The sequence below is a fragment of the Nipponia nippon genome, unplaced genomic scaffold, assembly GCF_047370975.1.
Source record: "Nipponia nippon isolate SJK-2023a ecotype South Korea unplaced genomic scaffold, ASM4737097v1 scaffold_10, whole genome shotgun sequence".
In the NCBI taxonomy this organism is placed as follows: domain Eukaryota; kingdom Metazoa; phylum Chordata; class Aves; order Pelecaniformes; family Threskiornithidae; genus Nipponia; species Nipponia nippon.
Genome location: NW_028262291.1, coordinates 19,398,042 through 19,422,897, shown reverse-complemented (window position 1 = coordinate 19,422,897; position 24,856 = coordinate 19,398,042). Strand labels below are relative to the sequence as shown.

Here is a 24,856-nt window from a genome sequence, read left to right as displayed (position 1 = left end):
AGTTTTCCATTTAGCCGACGGACTAGAAAAAAACTTAGATATGGCTAAAAGCTCACCAGAAGCTGCTGCTTTGCAGCATCCAGCATCAGAGCACAATTATCTGACCTGCCCAGAGTGGAGCTGTGGTACCTTACAAGAGATACCACATGGGAATATATCAGTGTCTCTATACTGGGACACACCAGTCCAAGGATTAGTCCAGTATTTAGCATGCTTCGGTTAGCCCTTTAGTAGGTAGGAATGACAATTGCTAGAGGATTATCTTCCCATGTAAATTCAACCTGTCTGCAGGTAAGTTTTATGGCAGGTTTGTAATGGAAAAGGAGACTGCTGCTACTTGGTAATGAGCATTTCTGCTACTGTGCTTTTCTGTTGTGAACCACTTTGTAACATGTGCTGCTGGTGTGGGGAAAAGCCTTTAAACTCTGGGTTTCCTCTTTCCTTTTGTTTTGTAGCTGGACCTGGAAGAAACATATAAAGAGAAAATATGTGGTCTGTGTGGGAACTATGATGGCAATGAGAAGAATGACTTGATTTTGGATGGTAGGCCATGAATACAGCATATTCCACATAGAAGAGAACTATTAATATGTGACACAAAACTCGATACCTGTTTCCCCTGAGCTGGGTTTCAGATTTCCTGACAGACACTCTGAAATACATGAACATTATCATATACACGAGTTGTATTTTAAGAGGTTCTGGGATGATTTGGGTTTCTCTGCTCTTTGCAAACTTGCAGGAGTCTCAAACCTCTTTGACCCAAATTAATTGCCTGGCTATCATGCAGCAACATTGCCAGGCTTCCCACTGATAGTAGCAAACTTTAAGGAACTTGTAGTCTCAAATGAGGCATGAGTGCATTTTCTGTCCTTCAGAACAACATTTTACAGCTGGTTATCAATGTGATTATTTTTGCTTCTGTAATGAAATGAAAGCATCATCACTGAGCCAGAGAGATTTCACTGAGCATCTTTGCAGAAACTGTGGTGCCATCCACTGACACCTTCAGATATTGCACTGAACTGGAAGGAGGCCAACACAGCAAACAGCTGAGGCTACAATCCTGCAGCAGGTTGTATGAGTGGAAAGAAACCTGCATCATAGGATATTAGCTGCAGGACCGAAGCCAAATTTAGAACATCATCCCTTCATGTACTACCTGGGCTTCTTAAGTCACCAGAAAAATATTGTCATCTACCTCACCCATTCAGAAAGAATCCTGAGATACTATTAAAAATACCACTTGTAGCAATAGATTTAGCATTCATTTTCATATTTCATATTAAGATTTTTGGATGCATCTTAGTCATGTTTCTGCCCTTTACTTCACAAACACAATAGGTAAAAACTAAAGCTGGCTCAAATTTTTCTGAAGAAACAGTTTGCTACTGAGAAGCATTGCTCTAAGAAAAACAGGCTCTTCTTTTATGCATCTGGTTCCACAGATAACAGGTTCCCACACCCGGGAAACACGTGGCCTCCTAAGTCCCTCCTTTCTGCTCTGAATACATCCTTCTCCCTGGGCTGATCAGGCAGCAGTCAGTCTGCCTGCCCAAGCTAAGATTCACTGCATGTAAAGGTCCAAAATTTCTTCTCACTTTCAGACTCTTTTCTCTTGAGGAAAAAAATTATGAGGAAGAAAAATGCCATTTCTGCATGGAGCAGCTCTTCATGAAACTATTCTTGACATTCTTAATGTCAGTTGAGATCCTTGGCAAATCACATGGCTCCAAGAGGTCAGGGCTTTAGAAGGGCTTCTGTTTCCAGAAAAGTTAGTGGTAAAGCACCTGAAAACAATGCTTTTGTGGAAGTCATTCTTTCAGGCCTGCACTTAGTTAAGGGACTGAGCCAGTATAGGAGAACAGACCTGGTCAGAAATCTGCCTATTAAACTTTTTAAAAAAAAAAAACAAAAACAACCAAAAAACCCAACAGAGAATGGCAATTTATGCATAGACCCCATAAAAATATATAAATTTCAAACTTTGTCAGAAGGAGTTCTCACATCCAGGATCAAGTTTCTGGTAATGCTTTGGGAAAATGCACCCCTCCAACTGGTTACATACAGGTATTGCATGCCTGTCTTCCTCCTGCTCCCTCTTCCCGTCTTCTCTAGCCTGTAAAAAGTAATAGATTTCCAGATGATTACAAACATAGGCACCTAAGGCTTTACTTTAGGTTTCAATAGTAGAAGGCAAACTAAAATGTATGACCATTACACATGCAAATAAAAAACTCTGTAAGATCAAATACACCCATAATGAACAGAAGTCTTTGGAAATGATGAGGTGCAATAGGAAGGTCAAGAGTCTCATGTAATTATAAATGCCCAGGCTGACAGCAGGCCTTATTACAAGTGTGCCAGATTCCTGGCTCTAACCCAACAGAAGTTATATCAGGCTGTCACCCTCTACAATATGAATGCTGTGGTTAATTTTGGGCATTTGGTGAAGAGCATATTGCCTTAGAGCCCAAAGATTAAGTGCATCATTACAGCACATTAACTGATCAAAAGAATTGCAGGCAGTTACTTAGATGCATCTGGGGATTTTGCAGGGTATAAAATGCATCCAAGGCAGTTTGGGAACTTCCACAAAGTAGAGGATCCATCAGAAAAGTGTGCTGATGTGAGTCCGGATGACCACACTGGAAGACATCCTAGGAGGGAAGATGATAGATGCAGTAAATATGTAAGTATGTGTGGCCAAGTAGTATAAACCCTCCTGAACTACAGCCCTGGAGAGACTATGTTGGAACAAGTGTTAATTACAGAGCATGCACTGAACTGAATTTTTCAGGAGTCTGCCCATGAATCTGAGCAAAATGTTGATCTTATAGCTGAAAGAATATCCTATTATAGTGTTAAAGAAATAGATAGTGGGAAAATGCACAATTGAATGACAGTTTCCAGTCCAAGGAAAATGACCTCATGACAGAAAGTTAGACTGGATAATCTCCTGAGGTCCCTTCCAACCTGAATTATCCTGCAACTCTGGAACTGTGTCATCAAAAATTGGGATGCACATCCATAAACCTGAAAGTTGGTAAAATGTCAAGTATAGCTTTTCCTTTCATTCTTTTCTTTTTTACAGAAAAAAAGATGCAAGAAACTTATGTCCCATTTTGGAAATTGCCCCAAAGTGGTTGCATTTGATGACTATGTAGAGACCTGCACTGAGGATATGTGCCACTGTGCAGTTAATTCTTCTCACTCTGATTTGGTTTCCAGCTGCATATGCAGCACTTTAAACCAGTACTCTCGAGACTGTGTCCTCCGGAAGGGAGACCCTGGGAAATGGAGAACCAAAGAACTTTGCTGTAAGTGATGGAGATTTCTTTCAGGTTAGACATATATGCATGTATGCTGATCCCAGCAGAGCAAAGCTAGGAGCTCTGTTAACTACTGTGAATCAATCTGTGGAAGTACTTTGACAGAAACATTGTTAATGGAAAAGCTTCTACAAATATAACTTGATTTCGCTCCTTAAATGAGAACTATATCTTAATATTGTCCCCCTCTTCCTTATGGCTAAGTTTCTCCAGTTCTTTTTTGAGTTTTACCATGCACAGTTAATTCATAAATAGCCTTGTTTTAAATGTTGACATCTAGTCAGAAGAAGTCACTGAGAAGTCTAATGTGTTTGTCCTTAGCTTATCCTGTGCTTTCATATTCAGTAGCCGCAGGTATCGAGCAGGAAATCACTGTAAATTCGGGGGAAGGCTACAGGTAGTTCTCCCAAAATGCTGGTGTGGATTGGGTTAGAAAATTAATGGCAGAATGACTGATGCTTCAGGCAAAAATAAACTATTATGAGTCCATAAATGATTCTGGTGCCCTTTGCTTGTATCATGACTTCAGCCAACCTTCAGCTAGGAAAATAATGTGAAGTAACTCATATTTCCCAGCAGTACTGTTTTCTCCAAAGAGGAAGTAAAAGTGACCATAAAAAGTTCCTTTAGACGTTAAAAAAACATGACACATCTGGATAGAAAGTTTTACAAACAAAATATGGGGGAAAGGAGGAAGAAGGAGTTGGGTAGTGATATAATGACTTGAGAGCTCTTATAAATACATCATTAACATACCCCATTTTCATTTGGTCTTGCAGATCAGGAATGCCCAAACAACATGGAGTACATGGAATGTGGAAACTCCTGTGCTGACACATGCGCCGACCCAGAAAGGAGCAAGATTTGTAAAGCCCCGTGTACGGATGGCTGTTTCTGTCCTCCTGGTAAGGCAGTTCACTTCTTCCAATGGGTCACACATATCAAGGGACAAAGAGGGAGGTTGTTCCCTTTCAGTTATTGGCAGTTCTTTTTCTTTAACATTTTACACTAAAACCAATGAATAAACTGTTTCTTCTAGCATAATTTAAGAACTTTCTTCTTGGAAGAACCAGATCTCTAAAGATTCAAGATCCTGACACTGGAGGAGGGGAGGGAAAGATTTCTAAGGACTAGACAGAAAAAAATGGTACAGGTGTGGAAAGAGCAGAGGTGTTCTCTAGACAGTAAGAATGCAGGCGAAGATGTCTGGTGAGGTGCGTCCCTGTTGCGAGGCTAGGTCTTGCTGTAGCTTAAGTCACACGTAATATAAATGCATTGCTGGGTATGTACATGTATAAGTTTGCACGTGAAGTAGGGGCTAAGATGAGGGTCTAATTTCTGTTAGATTCGCTATTAGAAAAGGATGGAAACTGGCTCACGTTCTTGCAATCTGGCACTTGATAATCCTGCTCACAGTGACAAATTCCAGTAACTTGCAGAGATATTCTTTGGGTTTTGCAGTGCTTTCATGTGAGCTCTAGTAAGAAATGTTTCTCATCCATTAACACCTGAAAGGGCCTGGTGTGGTGTTTTCCTTAAAACATATCCCATTCATTTACAGAATACTCCAGAGTTTTTTCCTTACTCTAATCTTCCTTGATGGTGTTTCCCAAACTCACCAAAGCAATATTAACTAGCCAATGTGTCTCAACAGGAACAATCCTTGATGACCTCGGTGGCAAAAAATGCATCCCCAGAGACAGCTGCCCCTGTATGTTTCAAGGCAAAGTCTACTCATCTGGAGGGACTTACTCCACTCCCTGCCAAAACTGGTACTGTTGTGAACTTGATTGCACTAACAAGGCAGAGGCATTTATTTCAGCGTGTTGATGAGTTGCATTCTGTTCTTTTCTCCTTTTTTTTTTCCTGTTCCTAGTATTTGTCTTAAATAACAATGCAAAACCTGGGTCTGAATTTCAACAGTACAGGAAAACTTAGAGCTAGTCCTCAACCTCACATAGTTACCACCCTCACTTGGAACTGCCAGCAAAAACTGAGCTCAAGATTTCAGAATGCAGACAAATGAGACCCTTCGCTGGTTAGTTCAGAGGCATTGGCCACTGAAGTGAGGCAAGGAGTCATACCATGTTAATGAGTTACATTTCCAGCCACCTCTAGATCTACAAAAGGCTGTTTCAAGGCCTGAATCTCAAAAGTCCGGATCGTTGAGAATGATTTGATTTAGAAAAAACCCTGTAGCTTGAACCCATCCCCACTCTGCACTAGTGAGAGGTGAAAAGACCTCAGGTATATTATTCTGAAAACAGTTTTATTTCTTACTCTGATATCCATCTAGTGAATGAACAGTCATATATATAATTTGAGCTCCTGTGACACAGCATCGCTTCTTGAACATAGGCCTAACCTTTACTATAAGGAGGAATGAAATATGCTGTGGTGCATGGTGGGGTAGGCCAGATGTTCTGCAAACCCCTTTGGATCAAATATTTCCTGCATTTTGAGGAAATACTCCTCAAAACCTGTAATTTTGAGGAACTAAACTTGATGAGCTCTGGGTGGTTCCCATCTAGCCACATCCTCACTTACTCCTCACAAAGCCTGAGCTAATATGGCCAGGCTGTTTCTCCTCTTGTGTGCACAGCTCTAAGAATTGTAACTGCTCATTATCTCAGGTCCTCCACAATCAGTTGCTGAAATGTTGCATCAGCAACTTGCTGAATAGTTGCATCAGTAGGATAAAATATTGCAAGATCCTGCTTGAAGAAGTTCTTCCTTTCTTTAAAAAGTCAAGTCAACAATTTAGGCCCTGAAAAACATTTCTTGCTTGACCATCTCAGTGTCTCTCTGAAGGAACTAGTTTGAAGCCCAGTGCAGTTAACTCTCTCATTGAGAGGCATTCAACTTTAAGAGCCTAATATAAAGTCTTTCTCCGACAGGGATTTAATAAGCAGCTGAATAACAAGCTAAAAAGACAAAGAGGGTGTCATCTGTGCAGGTTCAGGTACAGATGTTATCTCACCTTTGCTCCTTTAAAGCCATGTTTATTCTAACTGTTCCTTTTTGGGTTTTGTACAGTACTTGCAAAGGAGGCCACTGGAGCTGTATCTCTCTCCCCTGTTCTGGAAGTTGCAATATAGATGGAGGATTCCATATAACAACGTTTGATAATAAGAGATTCAATTTTCATGGCAACTGCCATTATGTCTTAGCTAAGGTATGAACAGTCTCCCATTTCTGTCCTAAATCTCTTGAGTAGCATGAGGCATTAAGCTATGCTGGAGCTTTATATGACTTAATTTAATTAAATGGCACCAATTCAGCAAAGCACTTCAACACATGCTCAGTCTTAAACCCCATAAATTTTCCCATTTGCAATGGATTGCAAGTCAGTTGCTTGATGTTTAGCATTAAAGTTTTGCAGCTTCAACATAGTTTTATATCTTTTTTTTAAATTAATTAATTTTCTTATTGGATGTATTAGTGTAGATTTAAGCATTTTTCATGAAGTTTTCTTCATGTGTGACTGTCAAAAGGAAGTGGATGAGCAAAAATTTCTGCAAAAAGTTTGAATTGCACATGACTGTCTGCAAATACGTGATCCACACAGGTTGATAGCAAGGAAACAGAGTGCAGAGGAAAGGCAGTGAACATTATTGACCTTGCCAATGAAGTAAAGCAGTTCGTAGTTAGAGATTAAATGCCTCAGTTCTTTCATTATTCCTTTTTAACCTTTCAGAGACACCTTTTTTCTCTTCTAGCTCCCTTCCTGTAACATGCTAACAATGTCTGTGCATCCCTTTTATCACATCTTTTCAGAATATTGATGACACATTTGTGGTGATTGGCGAGATCATCCAGTGTGGGACGTCAAAGACAATGACTTGCTTAAAGAATGTATTAGTCACACTAGGAAGAACTGTAAGTAACTTGCTTTAATTAGTAACACATTATATGTCACTTTCATTTAGGTTCGAAGATGGCATTTCTCTAACACTGTGGACTCATTTTGGTCTATTGGCAGTCCTGAGACTGCAAGACTAATACCAGCAGATGATGCAGTGCATGTGTTTATGGGTTTTGTTCTACAAGAGCTATTTCCTTTCCAGTTCTTTTGGATTCTGGCTTTTCCGTTTTCTTTAGAGGTAGATGGCTAAAAATTATCCTTGCCAGCTTTCCCTCTCTTTTTCGTGGCTTCAAACTTTTTCACTTGTTTCTTTTTGAAAGATTGAGATTTCTACAAGAAAAGATCCCCTTCTTTTTACAACAGTTCTGAGTCCTGATGGTTTTCCTAATGCAATGAGTGAAGCAGCAGAATTTTCCAAATGAAGCCAGAGGCTTCTCCTACTGAAGATTATGCCATGATTCAAACTGAATTCAGTGAAAGCTGAGTTAGGGCTATGGTATTTATGCACTCCTAAAGTTATACAGATTCATTCTGTCCACCTGGTATTTAATTGGTACAGTCCTAACCTTGTTAGGAGATCCAATACCTAACCTCCTTCTATAGCCAATAAAGGAAGATGGGGATCTCCAAAGGACAAGTCAGCCCACCTGAGGTATGAGGTGTTCTTCTGGAGAGGCCTGTCTCCCTCCATTGACTACTGAGGGAGTTTGAATCACATAGCTCTCATTTTGGGCATGTTACATTTCCAACAAGATGGATTCAAACCTACACGTAATATCTCACATGTGAATCTCAAGAAGATAACTAACCTGTTAGGTATGTGAGGGCACTCAGTCAAAGCTGTTGCTTATGGAGAGGGTTTATAATTTTTTGTTATGGCCTAGAGATTTGCCCTATGTTACTGTATGGCATCCAGACACTGAGTTACGTTGATCCCAGAGGTTATCATGTTTTGAAGACACTACTTCTTAATGCTTAATGAAGCTTGTCAGGTTGCTGTTGTCTGTCTCATGTCATATGCATTCACTACTGTGGGCTTTTTTCTTTTTTCTTTTTCCTTGCAGACTATAAAAATATGTTCCTGTGGAAATATCTACATGAACAATTTCATTGTGAAGCTGCCAGTAAGCAAAGGTAAATGTCCTTCACATCTTCCCCAGACTAGCCTACATCTATTACAGAGGGATTCCTGCTCCTTTCTCAGAAAAAAAAACATGGTCCTGCTCATAGTTAGGTCATTTGACTGAGGTGGATACTAGGTCTGAATCTCCCTGGGAATTCCTGTGTTACACTGGATGCACTGGTAAACAGAAGTTCCTGTTTACTCAGCTTCATAAAGATTTGCAGGTGCATACATCTTCTTTTTTTCTTTTTTTCCTCTTTAGATGGCATCACCATCTTCAGACCCTCTACATTTTTCATCAAAATCTTGAGCTCAACTGGAGTACGGATTCGAGTGCAAATGAAACCTGTAATGCAGCTCTCCATAACAGTCGATCATTCTTATCAGAATCGCACATCTGGTAGGACACATCATGCTCTTTCAGTTTGCTCTTAAACTGAGTTATAGCTGCTTGTCTATCACTTTAGAGTGAACAAATTATTTGATTTTATATTGACTTTGATATGTTAGAACCCTTGGTTAAATCTATAGCCTTCCTGAAACAAAGTGTTGGCTAAATCCTTCAGTTTGCTGAAGAAAATTAGATAATCTCTGTGATGATTAGTGTGTGCACATCTTTTAGACTCTATCTGTAAAGCCTTCATCAGAGACTTGCGAGATGCAGACTATGTTCGTGGTTTTGCCACCAATCTCCTGTTTACGTCATTTAAGCTTTTTGTGCTTCTGTTCCTAGCTGTGTAATGGGATTACATCCTGTCTCTCTGACCCGTTTTGTTTTGCTTTTGTGATTTCCTTTGCTTATAAGCCTTTGAGGACAGCAGTTCTCTGTCTGCCAGCATTTACTGAAGCACATTTTAGCAGCTTCCAATCTCTGTGCTATAACTAAGTGCTACTGTAATGCAGAAAAATAATAATTATGCTCTAAAGACAGAGTCCTGTCTGATTTGTGGGAACATCAAGAAGTCTCTGAAGGAAAATGGGCTTCTCTCAGGCGAGATCCATTGTAGAGCTAAGAGTGTTCATCTACAAGCCATTTCTTTGTCCACTCGTGTAGTGATTTCTTCTTTTCTTTTGTTTTTTTTTTTTTTTTTCCTGCCACCCACACAAGGTCTTTGCGGCAATTTCAATAACATCCAGACTGACGACTTCAGAACAGTCACTGGAGCTGTGGAAGATTCAGCTTCTGCTTTTGGTAACTCATGGAAAACTAGAGCCAGCTGTTTTGATGTTGAGGACAACTTTGAAGATCCTTGTTCAAACAGTGTGGATAAAGGTAGCAGGCTTTTCATCCCTGGATTATCAGTGCTGAATAATTTTCACATGATGCATAACCAAAAAAGCTTTAGAAATCTCATAAACCTCAAAAGCCACTGCCTTTGAGGCTATTACTAGAGAAAACACATTGGGTTTTGCAGGTCTTTAAGGTGACAACTTTGCCTTTAAAGCAAAACAACTGCACTGCTGGGGAAAGAGACAACACCTTCTTCACTGATGACTTGAAAAACACACATAGCATCAATGGAACAATTTAGGTTTAAGGCAGAGCATACTCGGTTGTCAATGTTTGGGCAAGATCTTCATCCAATCTAGGATGTTACAGCTGTGCTGAAGTCAAAAGGAATAAGTTATCAACAGTACTGACTTCAGCAAGCATTGTACTGTACTAGGTGCCCTGTCCGGTTTCTCACTTTGGCTGGGTTTGGATATATATAGGATTCAGACTGTACTCTCCGAAGTATTGCCACCTGTAATTAAAGGTGCAGCTTATAGCCACACAACTCACTGATTATTACATGCTTGATGTTATTGCTTGACTATAAAGAATTGCCTGACTGTAAAGAATTAGGAAAGGTTGATGGAAAATTATGAAAATGGAGAGTTTTTGCAGATGTTCTGAAAATCCAGCCAAAGTAATAGTGTTAGTACTTGGAAGGTGAAACCTTTGTTTTAGGGAGATAGCTTGTTACCCATCCGACTATGCTTATCACCTTGGTATGTTAATGCCCCATATTTCCTTCCAGCATTATCTGAACACTTCAGGACATTCTAGTTCTGTGTGATACCTGATAAGAATATTGATTCAGATAGTAATGTGTTTTAAGTGACTATGGACAATGATATTTCTTCCCACTTCAGAAAAATTTGCCCAGCATTGGTGTGGTCTTCTGTCTAATACAAGCAGTCTGTTTGCTGCCTGCCATTCTGTTGTAGACCCTTCTGTGTACCTCAAGGTAAGGCACTGGTCTACATGGGTGGTTTAATCTAGTCCAGAGACTGATCTGTGATGAAGCTAGTATGGCCTAGGGGAGTGAAACAGGTTACCGCAATGTCTGTTTGCAAAGAAGTTCACTGATGTTGATGAGAAAAATAGTGAAATGAGAGTTTATGCAAGATACAGTGGGCCTTTTTGGCTGCAGCCCTGAAAATATTAAGTGACTACCATCACTGACAGTTCTGTTGCATGATCCAGAAGCAAATAGGAAAAAATGGGTTTACTGTTCTTGAAAACTGTTCACTTTTTGAAAAGCCAAATCAGTGTTTCTGTGTGGAATTGAACTGAGAGTTTTTTCAGCCCCATGGATTCCCTCTGACTTGGTTTAAAATTCACATCTAGGGGGAGACTATATACTGTATTTACATAGCTTATATCCCATTTATTACTGTGGAATCATGTTAGTCTCTTTGTATTTAGAATGCAAGAAGCTGCCCATAACTATTCTTGGTGTACAGCTCTAAAACGCTGTTGAGGAAGTTGGCTGAGCTAGAGAATTGCTGCACTTACGTGAATAGTAAAGAAGTTTCTGCAAAAACGCAGAAAATTAATGTAGGGGGGGTGTGTGATACAACTTACTGAGAAAATACCTGAGCCTGAGATTTTGCCTAAAATTTAATGTGTCTTGAGGTACATTTAAACAGATGGCTTATGCTTTTACCTCTCCCAAGTTTCCCTCAGAAAATATGTCTGCTTGAGAATGCATGTTAACTATAAGTAAAAAAGGAATTTGCAATTTTAAATTAAGGAAAAGTAATAACCAGTTTCTTATGGATATGTCAGTTACTCCTGCTGATCTCATCAGATTTTAAACCGTGATTCATGGAAACATTTCCCACATCAATAATGGCAGGAAAAGTCACCATCTATGCAGTATGACCCTACTGCTCTTGAGTGACTGGCTGTATCTGGGTTCTTCTGTCCAGCCTCTCAGTTAAATGAACTTGAGCTTTAAATCCCTTTTATATTTACGTAACTAGCTCCTTAGATGTCATTACATATGATTCCCTATTAAGCCATCTTCTGTTATGTACCTGTCGTTTAATTGGGTGTATCTTATCTACACACTAGATAGGTACACAAGTGCCAATCGTCGCCATGCAGTATTTTCAGATGACATATTTTGACATGTCCTAGATTGTACATCTTCATGGGAGGCTGCTATAGACATTTCTTAGTGCTGTAATGTGTTAGACATAACGTCATTGCAGTTACATGACTGTAATAGATTTCCTATTTCTTAGGTTTGCATAGCATTTAATTAGCATACATTTTCTCTTAGAGCTATTACAAATTAAGTTTCATTGGTAATAATACTTTTTAAAAAATATATTGGTTGACTACTTTTTGAATTGCTATATGTTTCCCTATTTCGTCTGTGAGCTGGGCATATAATACCCATGTACTTTTCTGTCCCCTAGAAATGTATGTATGACACATGTAATGCTGAGAAGAGTGAAGTTGCACTGTGTAGTGTGCTCTCTACTTACTCCAGAGACTGTGCTGCAGCAGGCGTGTCCCTGAAGGGCTGGAGGCAGGGCATTTGTGGTATGCATCCTAAAATATCTTGGGTAGGGTAATGGGGGAACAGCTTCAGGAGAGCCTAGCCTGTGGCAGTCAGTATCTTCTACGCTTAGTCATCAAGTTAGTGGGTCTTTGAAAACTAGAATAAGCATACATTCTATAAAAAATTTTGCCTGCAAAAGTCAGTTCATGTCCACTTCATGCTCTTATGATGCATGTTTCTTGCGCAAAATATTAAGTGAATTCAGTACTCCGAGAAGCGGAAGAGTATAAGGTGTATTAATCAAATCACAACAAGGAGTTGCAATTAGGTTAGTTTTGAATACATGGGCCTCCCCATGTATTTTAATTCTGATACCTTTTTTGCAATTCATCTCAGCCCTCTTGTCTCAGACATTGCCCATACAAACAGCATCACTCTCATTAATGGCATTTTTCCATGTTACAGTAAAATAGTAATGGTTTATAATAAATATATATTGGTGATACCTGTGAATGTGAAAGTGTTTAAAGGCATTTTCAGCTCAGGACTATCTAACAAATGAATAAAAATTCTCAGACATATACACTGTCACTAAATCCTGGGTTTGGAGTCTACACATGTATATATTTTTCTTTGGCACTGCCAGAATTTATTATGAGATAGTATCAGAATTGAGAATAAAACTCAGAAGTCCCAGCTCCTGAATTTTACTTCAACATTTCTGCTTTTCCATTGATGATCAGATAGTTTAAGTGAGATTTGCCTATATCAACATGAAAATAAATGTATGCGTTTCTTGACTAATAACACATCTGAACAGGAAACATTTTTATGCAGCTTTGATGCAGCTATGTTCTATTTAATTGCCTGACTTAGAGGCTAGCTGGGATATTTAATAGAGACAAGCAATGTAACCGGAATGTTGCTTTGTTGAAGGCATTTAAGATTGCAGTAAGAACAATTTAATAAACCTGTGCTGAAATAATTCAAAGGGAACACAGTGTAGTCCACAGCAAATTATCCTAGAATTGTGCAGATTTGTGTACGAGACACAGTCCCTGTTTATTGAAGGCTTTGTTACTGACATAGAATTACTGACTTTTTTATGCCAAAGTGAGACTGGTTTGCAGACTGAAATCTGTGGACTCATGGCACAGTAGGTAATATTGACTGAAATAGTGCAGTAATCTTGGGAAAAAAATGCTAATGGCTTAATCAGCACAATCATTTTAGGCCTTATTTAAGAAGAAATAATCTTTTGCGAACATGCCTGTGATAAGATTGAAGGTTGTGCTATTCATGAGTGAAAGAATAAATGGGCCAGGACAGTCACTCTCAGTGATCTGTCCCATTGCAGGGGCTGGAAAGGCTCTTTCAGCTCCTACAGCTGTGTCCAGCTGTGCCAGGCTGCAGGCAGCATCCAAGGCAGGTTATATCCTAAATGAATTTCTACATCACAGTCAGTAGAGTGTATAAAATAAGTAAAACCTACTAGCTAGCTATTGGCAGTGTGTGTATGTGACACAATCTTTAGTGGAAGCATGAACCATTACTTGAGTTACTGATTACCATGGGGGTTAGTAGCCTCTGCTAAGTCATGGCACTGTTTTTCTAGCACTCCTTGTGCAAGCTAGCTTGAAGCTATCTTTGGTATGCTCATGTTCTCTGCACTCATGCCTCCAGTTGTGATGTATGTAATCTAAGATTACAAATCTGTGATCATGAGTACTATAATCAAATAACCTTTTTCTTACCAGATATCACTTTACCAAAATTGATCTTTTTCCTCTATGAAAAATTAAAGGGAGAAAGTAAACACATTATTTTATTGCATTAATAGCTAACAATTGAGACACCCATTCAGGTAAATCTGATGTAAACTAATGTTCAACATCTTTATTAATATCTTTCTTATTTGGCCTATTTTGATTTACAAATACCAGTTACTACGTTTTCATTGTATGCCTATAAAGTAAGAGAATATGGCCTGCTTGATTTATACACAGGATATCATGCCTGCTCCGTCTAAGACCAGGAAACCAACTGTTTTTTGTTGGTGGAGGTGGTGGTTTTGAATGTGTACACAAACCTAGCACACTAACTAATCTAAGAAAGTGTACTATGGTCGTGGACTGGAAAACCATACAGAGCTTTGTTTAAGCATGAAAACTATTGCCAATATGGTGATAACATTGCTGCAAAGTTGATTAGCACAATTACCCATGAACAACCCCCCTGTACCTTGTAGTACGTCTATGTGTATCTGAAAAACAGCTGTGGGATTAAATATGCAATTGTGACTTAGAAAGAGGTTCAAGATGAGTAGATCATTGAATTTCAGAGGAATCTGAATGCCAGGCTTTCTTGAAAACCACAGCCTTAATGCAGGTGATATTTCCTGACAAAATTTGATGTCGTCCTTATGGATCACTACTGCAGATTTTATGGCAGAGTTTTGAAGGTGTTGTTTCTTGGTAGCCTGTGAAAATTAACCAGCTTTTCACTGTCTTACAGGGTCAGTTGAGCTCTTTAGATTATGGTATTTAACTGTTTGGTCCACCCAGAGGTCTTAGAAACTGTTGTTTCTCATTTCCCAAGAGGATGGCAACAAGACTTTTCCTCAACATATCCATGAGAATTCAAACACACTTTCTTTGGTAGCATCAAATGATTAGCAGAGTTCCTTGGTACTGCCCATTTAACATTAAAATTTAATGTTTACAAAATATGCTCATTTCTTAAATTATTCCCAGCCAAAGAAATCATTAGTAAAGGACAGAAAATTAATTTTTAGCTACAAGTCAGAAGTTATTGGTTTCAGTTCTTGGCATTAGATAGAAATGTAGATTGTACAAATTACAGAATTATACTGATTTCCTTATTCAGTCAAGATATACCCTGCTGAGTATTTCAGTATTCAGTGTCACATAGTTTAGGCTATGTGAGCAGACTTCCTCCAGACCAACATGGCTACCAACATGCAGAAAGCTGCATTAACAGCATGAGTGATGATTGCACAGAGAAGGCCATACATCCATTTTATTTCTCTTGCAAAGATCCCTCTGAGGAGTGTCCTGAGACTATGGTTTATAACTATAGCGTGAAGTACTGTAACCAGTCCTGCCGCTCGCTGGATGAACCTGATCCGCTGTGTAAAGTTCAGATCGCTCCTATGGAGGGCTGTGCTTGCCCTGAAGGGACCTACCTCAATGACGAGGAGGAATGTGTAACTCCAGATGACTGTCCCTGCTACTACAAAGGCAAGATTGTTCAGCCTGGCAACTCCTTCCAAGAGGACAAACTGATGTGGTAAGCTGCTCTGATGATGCAAAGGCTTCATACCTGGGGGGCATCAGGGCTCACTGGGGAAGTCCCTGCTCTAATCCCTGAATGGTGTCATTTTACCGTAAGAAATAATGACAAATTTCTCCTAGATTGTACCGAAGCAAATATTCCCCTGGCAGGAAGTGCAGCCACAGCAAAGGTTAATATCCTATATTCCTGCTAGCAAACGAGAACCTGAAAACATGTTAAGTAGAGTAATGTTTGCAATCTATCTTTATGCAAAGTTCATTGTTGTGTAAAAAATATCCATATACAGTGGGAGCAAGTTTTCTAGAAGACAGGGGGCTTGGGGGACTTTCTGGCTTTGAAACAAAAAAGCAAAGTAAAAAACACCCTCTTCAACATACCATCTTGCAGACTATTTAAAAAATAAAAGTGGTCCAGGAAAACCCCCAAAATCTCAGGTTTTAAACTGAGTTTTTTTAAAAAGAAGAGAGAGAGAGATAAATTTCAGGGAAAATACTAAAAATGACATAATTAATTTGCATCTGCAGTGAAAAACAGTTGTTATTTTCTCATTTTCAACCAGTGCAGGGCAGAAATGCAAACAAATACCAGGGGAAGGCTGTTTTATTCAAACAATTTATTTGTATCTTTAGATGTCTACATATTCTCTCTCTCTCCCTTCCAACTCCCATATTTTTTTTCTGAGGATTCTAGACTATTTTTTAAACACAGATTCATTTAGTATTTTAAGAGGTCTCTTATGTAAGAAAGTATTAGTCTCATTTCACAGAGTGGAAAATAGATGTTTAGGAAAATCTTGATATAGGGAAAACACATGGTAAACCAGTGGCAGATGAAGGAAGAGTATTTAAGAGCTGGGTGTCTTAATCTTCCTTCTGGGGATGGTAATTCATGTCTGTGAACCTGAGAGCTGTACCAAATATTCATTTTGATAGGAATTTGTTACTTGTCTGACGTGAAGCTTTGCGGTGCCTTTCTCTCTAGTGAGAGAGAAATGTGCAAAGAGCTGATTTGTTTCATTTTATGGAATCTCTTTAGCAAATGCATTCAAGGAAGATTAGACTGCATTGGAGAAACTGTCCTGGTAAAAGGTGAGATTTTGTTAAATAATGGCATTATGGCATCAGCTAGTATTTATAATGTTTTTCTGTGTTATCACTCACTTTCTGCAACATTTTAGTATTCTGCACATTTTTGCCTTCTCCCTGAAATGTGCTGGTTATCCATAATAGTTGTCTTTGTAAAAATGTCACCAGACTTGCTGAATTCTTTAAAAGATGAAGATACTTCCCAAAGCTTAGAAGTTATCTGCCTCCTTCTCCCCGCACTGTTGGTGGGCAGAAGCAAAAGCTAATAGAAACTGTAAATGTAAATATAAATGACACATGCTGCTCTCTGAAATGCTCTGCTCTGTTTTACAATTGCTGATGAGATCCTTATCGTTTTCACTAAATTACTTTTCTAAAATGTTTTCTTCCTCCTATAGATTGCCCAGCTCCTATGTATTACTTCAACTGCAGCTCTGCAGGTCCCGGTGCAATTGGATCAGAGTGTCAGAAAAGTTGTAAGACGCAGGACATGCACTGTGTAAGGACTTCACCTCCTAGCAGGAGCATGGGACAACATGATTGTGCATGTATGATTGTCCTTAACAAATGCTGACGGTAACATGTTACGCTGTTCACAGACTGACTACTTTACTGATAACACAACAGCTATAGCTACCCACGTAGCTGTGATACCTGTAGTTTGATTGTCACTAACTTACAGTTACAGAATTTTTTAAAAAATCCAGAAGTTCAACATCCAGAGCTAGCACCTCTGCTGGTTCCCTGTACTTTCTGTCCATTAACAAGTTGCCTCGTGTTATATCTTTATATATGCAGTATGTCACAGAATGTGTTTCTGGCTGCATGTGTCCTGATGGGCTGGTATTGGATGGCAGTGGAAGATGTATTCCCAAAGATCAATGCCCATGTGTCCATGGAGGACACTTTTATAAACCTGGAGAAACCATCAAAGTGGACTGCAACACATGGTATGTTATTTCAGGGAGCCTTGTTTTGTGATAAAGGTTGTTAAAATTGTCTGTGCATAGTGTGCCCATGGGGCAGGATGTTATTTTGAAGCCTTTCTCTTCATCATTAGAGCCATCAGGCTTCTAGTAAAAATAAAAGGGGAAACATTTCCTCCCTGCAACATGCTACACAAGCCTGCACTTGGGGAGAACAAGTACCAAGATCTTCTGCCAAATGATTTCTATCTTTTTCTGGAAACTGCTTCCACACCAGCTTTTGAAGTACCAGCCTTAGCCAGGTTGGTCTATGGCTGGTAATTCTACAAGGGAGAATTGATTCTGTGTCTGTTGGGCACAGCTGACCCTCAGAAAAGGATTTAGAGGAATCGCAATGATCTTCCAGTGACTTGCAGTGCTTCTGGGTGCATAGTTCTCAAATAAGATAAATGAATGTTCTAGTTGCTCCAGTTGCTGGTATAACTCTGCCACAGACTTCACTGTTATTACTGATCATGGTGGGTAAAATGCTTTGACGGTATAGTCCTGCCAAGAAGGTGCACAGAAAAGAAGAGCCAGAAACACTTTGATCTGATCACCACTGGTAGAAGCAATCAAGTTTAACACGTGAAGCCAGACCCTGTAAGCAGTTGTTGATATCACAGAGTCCATTAAGAGGTTTTATTGCAGTGAGGGCTTTGTTTTCTTATGAGAATAGGACACACGTGGGAAAAAAATTGCAGTCTCTGTGTCAAGGGTATAACAACTAAAATTTTCTGTCTGTGGTCCCCTTGAACTAGAGGTACAGTTTGTCAAGGTGTGGTGAGTTGACCTTGGCTGGACACGAGGTGCCCACCAAGCCGCTCTATCATTCCTCTCCTCAGCAGGATGGGGTAGGGAGAAAATAAGATGGAAAAAACTTGTGGGTCAAGATAAAGGCAGTTTAATAACGCAAAAGCAAAGGCTGCATGTGTGAAAGCAAAGGAAAACAGATTTATTCTCTGCTTCCTATTCGCAGGCAATGTCCAGTCACTTCCTGGGAAGTAGGGCTTCAGTATGTGTAGCGGTTACTCCAGAAGACAAACATCATAATAACAAATGCCCTCCCTCCTCCTCCTTTCTCTTAGCTTTTATTGCTGAGCAGACGTCATATGGTATGGAATACCCCTTTGGTCAGCTTGGGTCAGCTGTCCTGGATATGTCCCCTCCCAAGATCTTGCCCACCCCCAGCCTACTGGTGAGGAGGGAATGTTGGAGAGACAGTCTTGATGCTGTGCAAGCACTGCTCAGCAGCAGCCAAAACACTGGTGTGTTATCAACACCTTTCTAGCTATCAATACAAAGCACAGCACTATGAGGGCTGCTATGGGGAAAATTAATTCCATCTCAGCCAGACCCAATACACAAGGGAAGACAGGGATAATATTGGTTCACTCCACTGTAGTCAGGAGCACAACTGACCACATGGTGCCTCGCAGATTAATATTCAGAAATGGTTGAAATATTCAGTTCTTCACCTTGCATTTACCTCCTAAATCCCCACTCTCTGCTTCCAGGACTTAATAATTTAAAAGATATTTGAAGGAAAAAATAGAATAAAAATAGACAAAGTTCAAATATGTCTTGGTAGTAAACATGAACTTTCTGATTAGTAAGCCATCTCATGGCATGCTCTCAGAACAGTTGAGAGGGCAAACCTGGAAGAGTGAGAGATGATCGCTTTCTTTGAAATACTGCAAAAGACAAACCTTTGAATGACTCTGCCTGTTTGGGGTGCTTCATACAAAGATTGTGATTCTTTGCATTTCGCCTCCCAGCACCTGTAACAAAAGGCAGTGGAACTGCACAGACAATCCCTGCAAGGGAACCTGCACTGTGTATGGAAACGGGCATTACATGAGCTTTGATGGGGAGAAATTTGATTTCCTGGGAGACTGTGACTATATCCTAGCTCAGGTATCAATTTTTTTTACTTTGCTATCCATATGCTTTTCACAGCTTACATTGTAGCATTCAGTCTGAGTAATTAAAGGGCTATCCCATGCAAAAAAGTCAACACTGATGAGCAGAGCCTACTCCCCTCCTCTTGTACCTAGAACAGATACGGTGATATTTTCCGTATAAAAGCAAAGCAATTAACCCTCCGAAGTGACGCAAGAGGGCACTGTGTGATCCTTAACAATTAACTCCTGGGCTGGACAGCCCTTTCCTGATGTAATTCCAGCACCTGCAAGGGAAAGGAATTGGTGTGGTGTTGAAAACCTAAGTGTTTCTCTCAGCCATCCAAGACTGACAGTATTTTTGTTATGACAGAAGCACATAGAGGTTAACATGTGAGCCACGTATATAATAATTGCATGTAATGAGACAGTACCTAATGTGACATTTTCTCATCCCCAAATTACCGTTGGTTTTGCTAATTTTAAGAAAAAATATTTTTACCTTTTTGGCTGTTCAGGACTGGTGCTATGGAAAGCTCCGTTTTTTCCTTAGCTTTTCTCTTTGAAAATCGTGGTCAAGTATGAATGTGCCATCAGGTCAGCTGCCGCTGGATTCTTCTGGTGAATACAAAAGTGACAAAATAGCAAAAGTCAGATTGAAATGTCATTCATTTAGAGCTCCTGAAAATGTTTAAGACTGGTCTAGTTGCCTGAAAAGATCTAATACAATGTTATCCATTTTTCTAAGGATTTTTGCCCCAATAACATGGATGCTGGCACCTTCCGAATTGTAATACAGAACAACGCCTGTGGGAAGTCACTCTCCATCTGCTCCCTAAAGATCACACTGATTTTTGAGGTTTGTCTAGAACTGATTATAACTGAGGAGCTGTAGTCTTGATTTTGTAGCAGTTGGTGTAGTATCACTTTATATTCCAACTCAGTTGCTGCTAGAGAGTACCTATGGAAGTCAAACAGCCAGAAAGCAGAGGCAAGCAATCTGGGAGAGGTTTAGGTATTTGGTGTTAACAGGGCTGGGCACTTCTTCAGATGAGGGGATAGATGCAAGGAGTCAACAGCACTCTATGTATGTGCATGTGTGTGTGTGTGTGTATTTGCATCTGTGACGTTAGTGGTATAGGTGTGATGGTAAAGTTTTTAGAGGAGCATGGTTCTGTACTGTGGTTTGAACACAGGGCAGATGTAACTACAGAGGGAAGAGTTTCTTCCCTCCAGCTCAGGTTTAGCATTTCCCCAAAGTGTACACAAATGAGATTTCTCCCATAGAGGGGGATAAGGGGATGGTGAAACAAAGCAGCATGACAAGGGGTGTTCTAGCATCCCCAATTGCCCATGCACTCAGGAGCTGCTGTGCCAGCAGAACAGATTTCATCTAGAATGAGGACAATTTCTGTGGCCATGAGGTAAGACTTGTCATGCAAGGGCAAATGTTTCCCATTGAACTCAGTGGATCTTGTCTGTGGCTCACATCTGGCGATAGACCAAGATGTAGCGTAAAGACTACAGAAAAATAAGATGAAGGACAAGATGCAGAATACCATGCTGTTACATTAAGTTTTCTATTTGATTTCCTTCCATGCAATGTATCTGTTCCTTGTAGAGCAGTGAAATCAGGCTCTTGGAAGGAAGAATTCAAGAGATAGACACTGATCCAGGAGCTGAGAAGAATTACAAAGTAGATCTCAGAGGAGGTTATATTGTGATTGAAACAAATCAAGGGATGAACTTCATGTGGGACCAGAAGACTACTGTTGTTGTTCATGTGGCACCTTCTTTCCAGGTAGGTATGAGATGGACTGAGAGTTATGATTTCAAACTCAAAGTTATGCATCCAGAACTAGAGCCCCAGTTTGAAAAGTAGGGCTTGGAAAAGTGTTCAGTTCAGTGGACAAGAAGAAGCAAACAGGCCATGATGTGTGTTTTATTTCCTTGTTCAGCCAGTATGAAATGCTGCAGAATATTTGGATCTAGAAGTAAAGCCAGACACTCTGCAGTACTGGAGGGCTAACAGAGTGATCTTGTCACTTGAAGTCCAGCTTTTTCTAAGCCATATTTTGATGGCTGTTTAGAAATTTGCAGCTATTTTGCCTTGGCCTGTTCTATAGTTTATTTCTGTCAAACAGTGGGCTGCACTCAAAATAACCAAAACATTTACTGTGCCTATGCAAATTACTCAGGGAAAAGTCTGTGGCCTTTGTGGGGACTTTGATGGCCGCTCAAGGAATGACTTCACAACCAGAGGGCAGTCCGTGGAGATGAGCATCCAGGAGTTTGGAAACAGCTGGAAAATAACAAGCACCTGCTCAAATATAAACATGACAGACCTGTGTGCCGATCAGCCTTTCAAGTCTGTCCTGGGACAGAAGCACTGCAGCATCATTAAGAGTAACATCTTTGAAGCCTGTCACAGTAAGGTAATCCTATTCTCTCATCCTCAGTAGTTTCACTACTTTGTTACTATTATGCAGCACATTTGCACACAAATTTTTACTATTAAAGGCTATTACACAGTATCCTTGAGTACAAGGGCTACCTCTCTCAAAACCTCACTTTACAGCTATGCCAGTTTAACCCTGTTGCACAGTATTGAGGAAACAGCAGTGCCTGTTTTGAGCAACTGAAGACAAAGAGGATAATAGTTGGCCACCAGAAGTAAAAAGTTAGGTATCAGTTTGTAGAATCTAGAGATAAATTAGTGTACGATTGTTTGTATGGGGATCCTTGGGAAGGTTTATTCAAATTACCTAAAGAGATTAATTATTTGGTTTATTTTAGACACAAATTGAATTAATCTAAACAGAAACAAGGCTACTAATTCTTAATAAGAATGTGTAGACAAAGCTTCAGTGCGGTTTAATAAGCCATTTTTAAAGCAAATTTGGCTAATTTCCTTGGTAGTTTATGTTGGCACAGGCTAAAACACAAGAGACGTGAAGTTCAGTGGAAATGGGATTTCCTTTTATACTCGCTTAATCACTATCTCTCAGTTAGAGAGTGCACACACTATATAGTTGTGCTAACCCAAAGCAAGCTAGTTCAGTCCTGCAGAAATTACACTGGAAAGACATTTTGAGCATAAATGCCAGTATTACACACATGAGAATGAGAAGATTTAAAGTCCAATTCTACCAGGCAGGTGAAAATAGAAAACTACCTGTTGTAAAATACCATAGCTCCTTCATGACAATCCCAGTCTGTCACAGGCTCAGCCTGGTTCTGCCAAAGAAACTGCCAGTGGATGGCAGAAATTCAGAGCCCTTTCTCTCATTAAAACACAGTGCAGCAGGTGCATCTGTGGTAACAGAGCTGTTGGTATTTTGATAGGTGAACCCAATACCATATTATGAATCTTGTATTTCTGACTTCTGTGGCTGTGACAGTGTGGGAGACTGTGAGTGCTTTTGTACCTCCGTTGCTGCTTATTCAAGAAGTTGTAGCAGAGCTGGCGTCTGTATCGACTGGAGAACGCCTGCCATTTGCCGTAAGTATTGCATTGAAAATGCACACAGAAAAGCAGTGCCCCATGCACTCAGGCACATGGGAGATAAAGAAGAGCAGAATTCTGACATCGCTGTGTATGTGTAACTTAACAACCTCTTGTTTACAAGATTTAGAAAATAATGCTGGCCTGGTGTCTGAGACTTGGAGGTTTTTTATTCTTCTGTTCCAGCTGTGTTCTGTGATTATTACAATCCACCTGACAAACACGAGTGGTTCTATAAACCCTGTGGAGCCCCTTGTCTAAAGACCTGCAGGAACCCACAAGGGAAATGTGGGAACTTGCTGTACAGTTTAGAAGGTAATTCTTTGATGCAGTTTATGGGAGTTGAAGCTAATAGTCTGGTTTTAAATGTCTTAAGCATCAAGGTTGCTGAAAGGCTATCCCATTTGCCCCAGAAACTCATTAACCATGCCTCACCTGGGCTAATTCCCCACATGATCGTGCCATTCATAGCATAATTTGCCTGTTGCCTTTAAATCTGGGGAGAGGTAAAAGGTAATTCAGTCTAAATTTGCAAGGAATAATTATCTGTTGACAAACAGGGTTAATTAAAAGTTTTGGGAAAGAGGGAAAAAGAGGACATGGAAAAATAATTGGTAGTATAAAGAATATTCATACTGGGATCACATTCATTTTGGGATCAAATCTGCATCTGATATAGAGATATTTATGTGTTTTCCCTGGATCTATGTAAAGCAGACTAAGAATGCTTTGTTTACTTTAACTTTCCAGGTTGTTACCCAGAGTGTAGTCCCAACAAGCCGTATTTTGATGAGGAGAGCAGGGAATGCGTCTCCCTCCCCAACTGCACTTCATGGTAGGTCAGTTGATGGTGAGAGAGGTAGAATAGGACTGGAAAGGACAAGCTAAGCACTGTTTGGGTTATGTTCATAGGCAGCAGCAATTGTCATTGAATCCTTCAGGAGCAGGCTTTTGTGTAAAAGTATATACCATTGCAGACATTGTTATTCCACATACTGATTCAAGTCAATAAAACAAGTCTTCCCCTTTTGTCTTTGTCTTCAGTGATCCTGAAGAGAAACTATGTACTGAAGACTCCAAAGGTAACTTTTCACCGCCCTTACCATTCATTGATGGTAGCACTGAAACAACCCAACATCACATGTTACTGCAGGCGTATTGGTAATAGGACTCCAGCTAGCTAGTTCAATAGGTGGATGCACAGCAGTTACAGATATACTTTGATAAGTAAAATGCAGCCTTTGACCTGAAGAACTGTCTAAAGGATAATCATAGGGAGGAAGGAGAGAGGTGTGAAATGTGGGATTCATCTCACCCAGGTAAATGCCACTTTTCCACATTTATATTTCCTTGGTAGTCAGTGAAGACAGACAGAAAGTCTGAAGCAGGCCATTCATGGTACCTGTTTCAATGCGCACTTTTAGAACAGGGCAAATCTTGTAGAAGTGCTATTTCCTGTCCACTAATTTAATAATAAGCCTAGACAGCTAGCTTATGAGAGACATGTTTGTGTGCCTAAAGGACACACTTGCTTAAGGTATGGTATCAGTTCTTTCCTGTATCTGGGAGAAACCACATCCCATAATGCAGGGTGACCCAGTAGACAGCACATCTTCAGTTTTGCTGATTTTTTTACAGTAATAGATATATTCCCTTGGGTTCTTCAATGTACATTCTCAAAACCTGGAGATCTTCTCATATATTTAAATGAAATTGTTTATCACTGCATGTTCCTCATTAGTGGATAGAAATGACTGTGTAACATCTCTGAGCCAGTGTTTTATCGTCACTCAGCAAGGCAGTAATCCCTGTCACGTTCCCTGCCAAGAGGGAATGCCCCTGTGCTCCATGCTGGGTGAGGACAGTGCCAGTTCTGATCCTTTCACCAGCCGGTAATTCCTCTATGCACGATGACTCCAAGAAACACCAGCAACAACAAAAATCCAACCCACTTTAAATAAATGAGGTAGACTCCCAGTGCAACTT

At 40.0% G+C, this 24,856-nt stretch overlaps 1 protein-coding gene across 5 annotated transcripts in view; it reads left to right on the top strand.

The window, feature by feature from the left end:
* LOC104021080 (mucin-5B) overlaps positions 1-24,856 on the top strand; it is a 64,212-nt gene that overhangs the window by 7,342 nt on the left and 32,014 nt on the right. For 4 of the 5 annotated variants that reach the window (XR_015701870.1, XR_015701869.1, XM_087745805.1 and 1 more), the window contains 24 exons: positions 456-543; positions 2,559-2,692; positions 3,095-3,320; positions 4,112-4,237; positions 4,987-5,104; positions 6,369-6,507; positions 7,110-7,211; positions 8,262-8,331; positions 8,583-8,720; positions 9,429-9,593; positions 10,457-10,551; positions 12,014-12,140; positions 15,156-15,408; positions 16,450-16,502; positions 16,898-16,998; positions 17,298-17,449; positions 19,243-19,381; positions 20,114-20,224; positions 20,987-21,166; positions 21,564-21,800; positions 22,711-22,867; positions 23,057-23,185; positions 23,621-23,705; positions 23,915-23,952. Coding sequence is in view for 3 of the 5 variants with exons in the window: in XM_087745805.1 (XP_087601931.1) it covers positions 456-543; positions 2,559-2,692; positions 3,095-3,320; positions 4,112-4,237; positions 4,987-5,104; positions 6,369-6,507; positions 7,110-7,211; positions 8,262-8,331; positions 8,583-8,720; positions 9,429-9,593; positions 10,457-10,551; positions 12,014-12,140; positions 15,156-15,408; positions 16,450-16,502; positions 16,898-16,998; positions 17,298-17,449; positions 19,243-19,381; positions 20,114-20,224; positions 20,987-21,166; positions 21,564-21,800; positions 22,711-22,867; positions 23,057-23,185; positions 23,621-23,705; positions 23,915-23,952 (3,163 nt within the window). In the remaining 2 variants the exon portion in view is untranslated. The remainder of the gene's footprint in view (positions 1-455; positions 544-2,558; positions 2,693-3,094; positions 3,321-4,111; positions 4,238-4,986; positions 5,105-6,368; positions 6,508-7,109; positions 7,212-8,261; positions 8,332-8,582; positions 8,721-9,428; positions 9,594-10,456; positions 10,552-12,013; positions 12,141-15,155; positions 15,409-16,449; positions 16,503-16,897; positions 16,999-17,297; positions 17,450-19,242; positions 19,382-20,113; positions 20,225-20,986; positions 21,167-21,563; positions 21,801-22,710; positions 22,868-23,056; positions 23,186-23,620; positions 23,706-23,914; positions 23,953-24,856) is intronic. The other variant, XM_087745807.1, reaches the window with a different exon arrangement.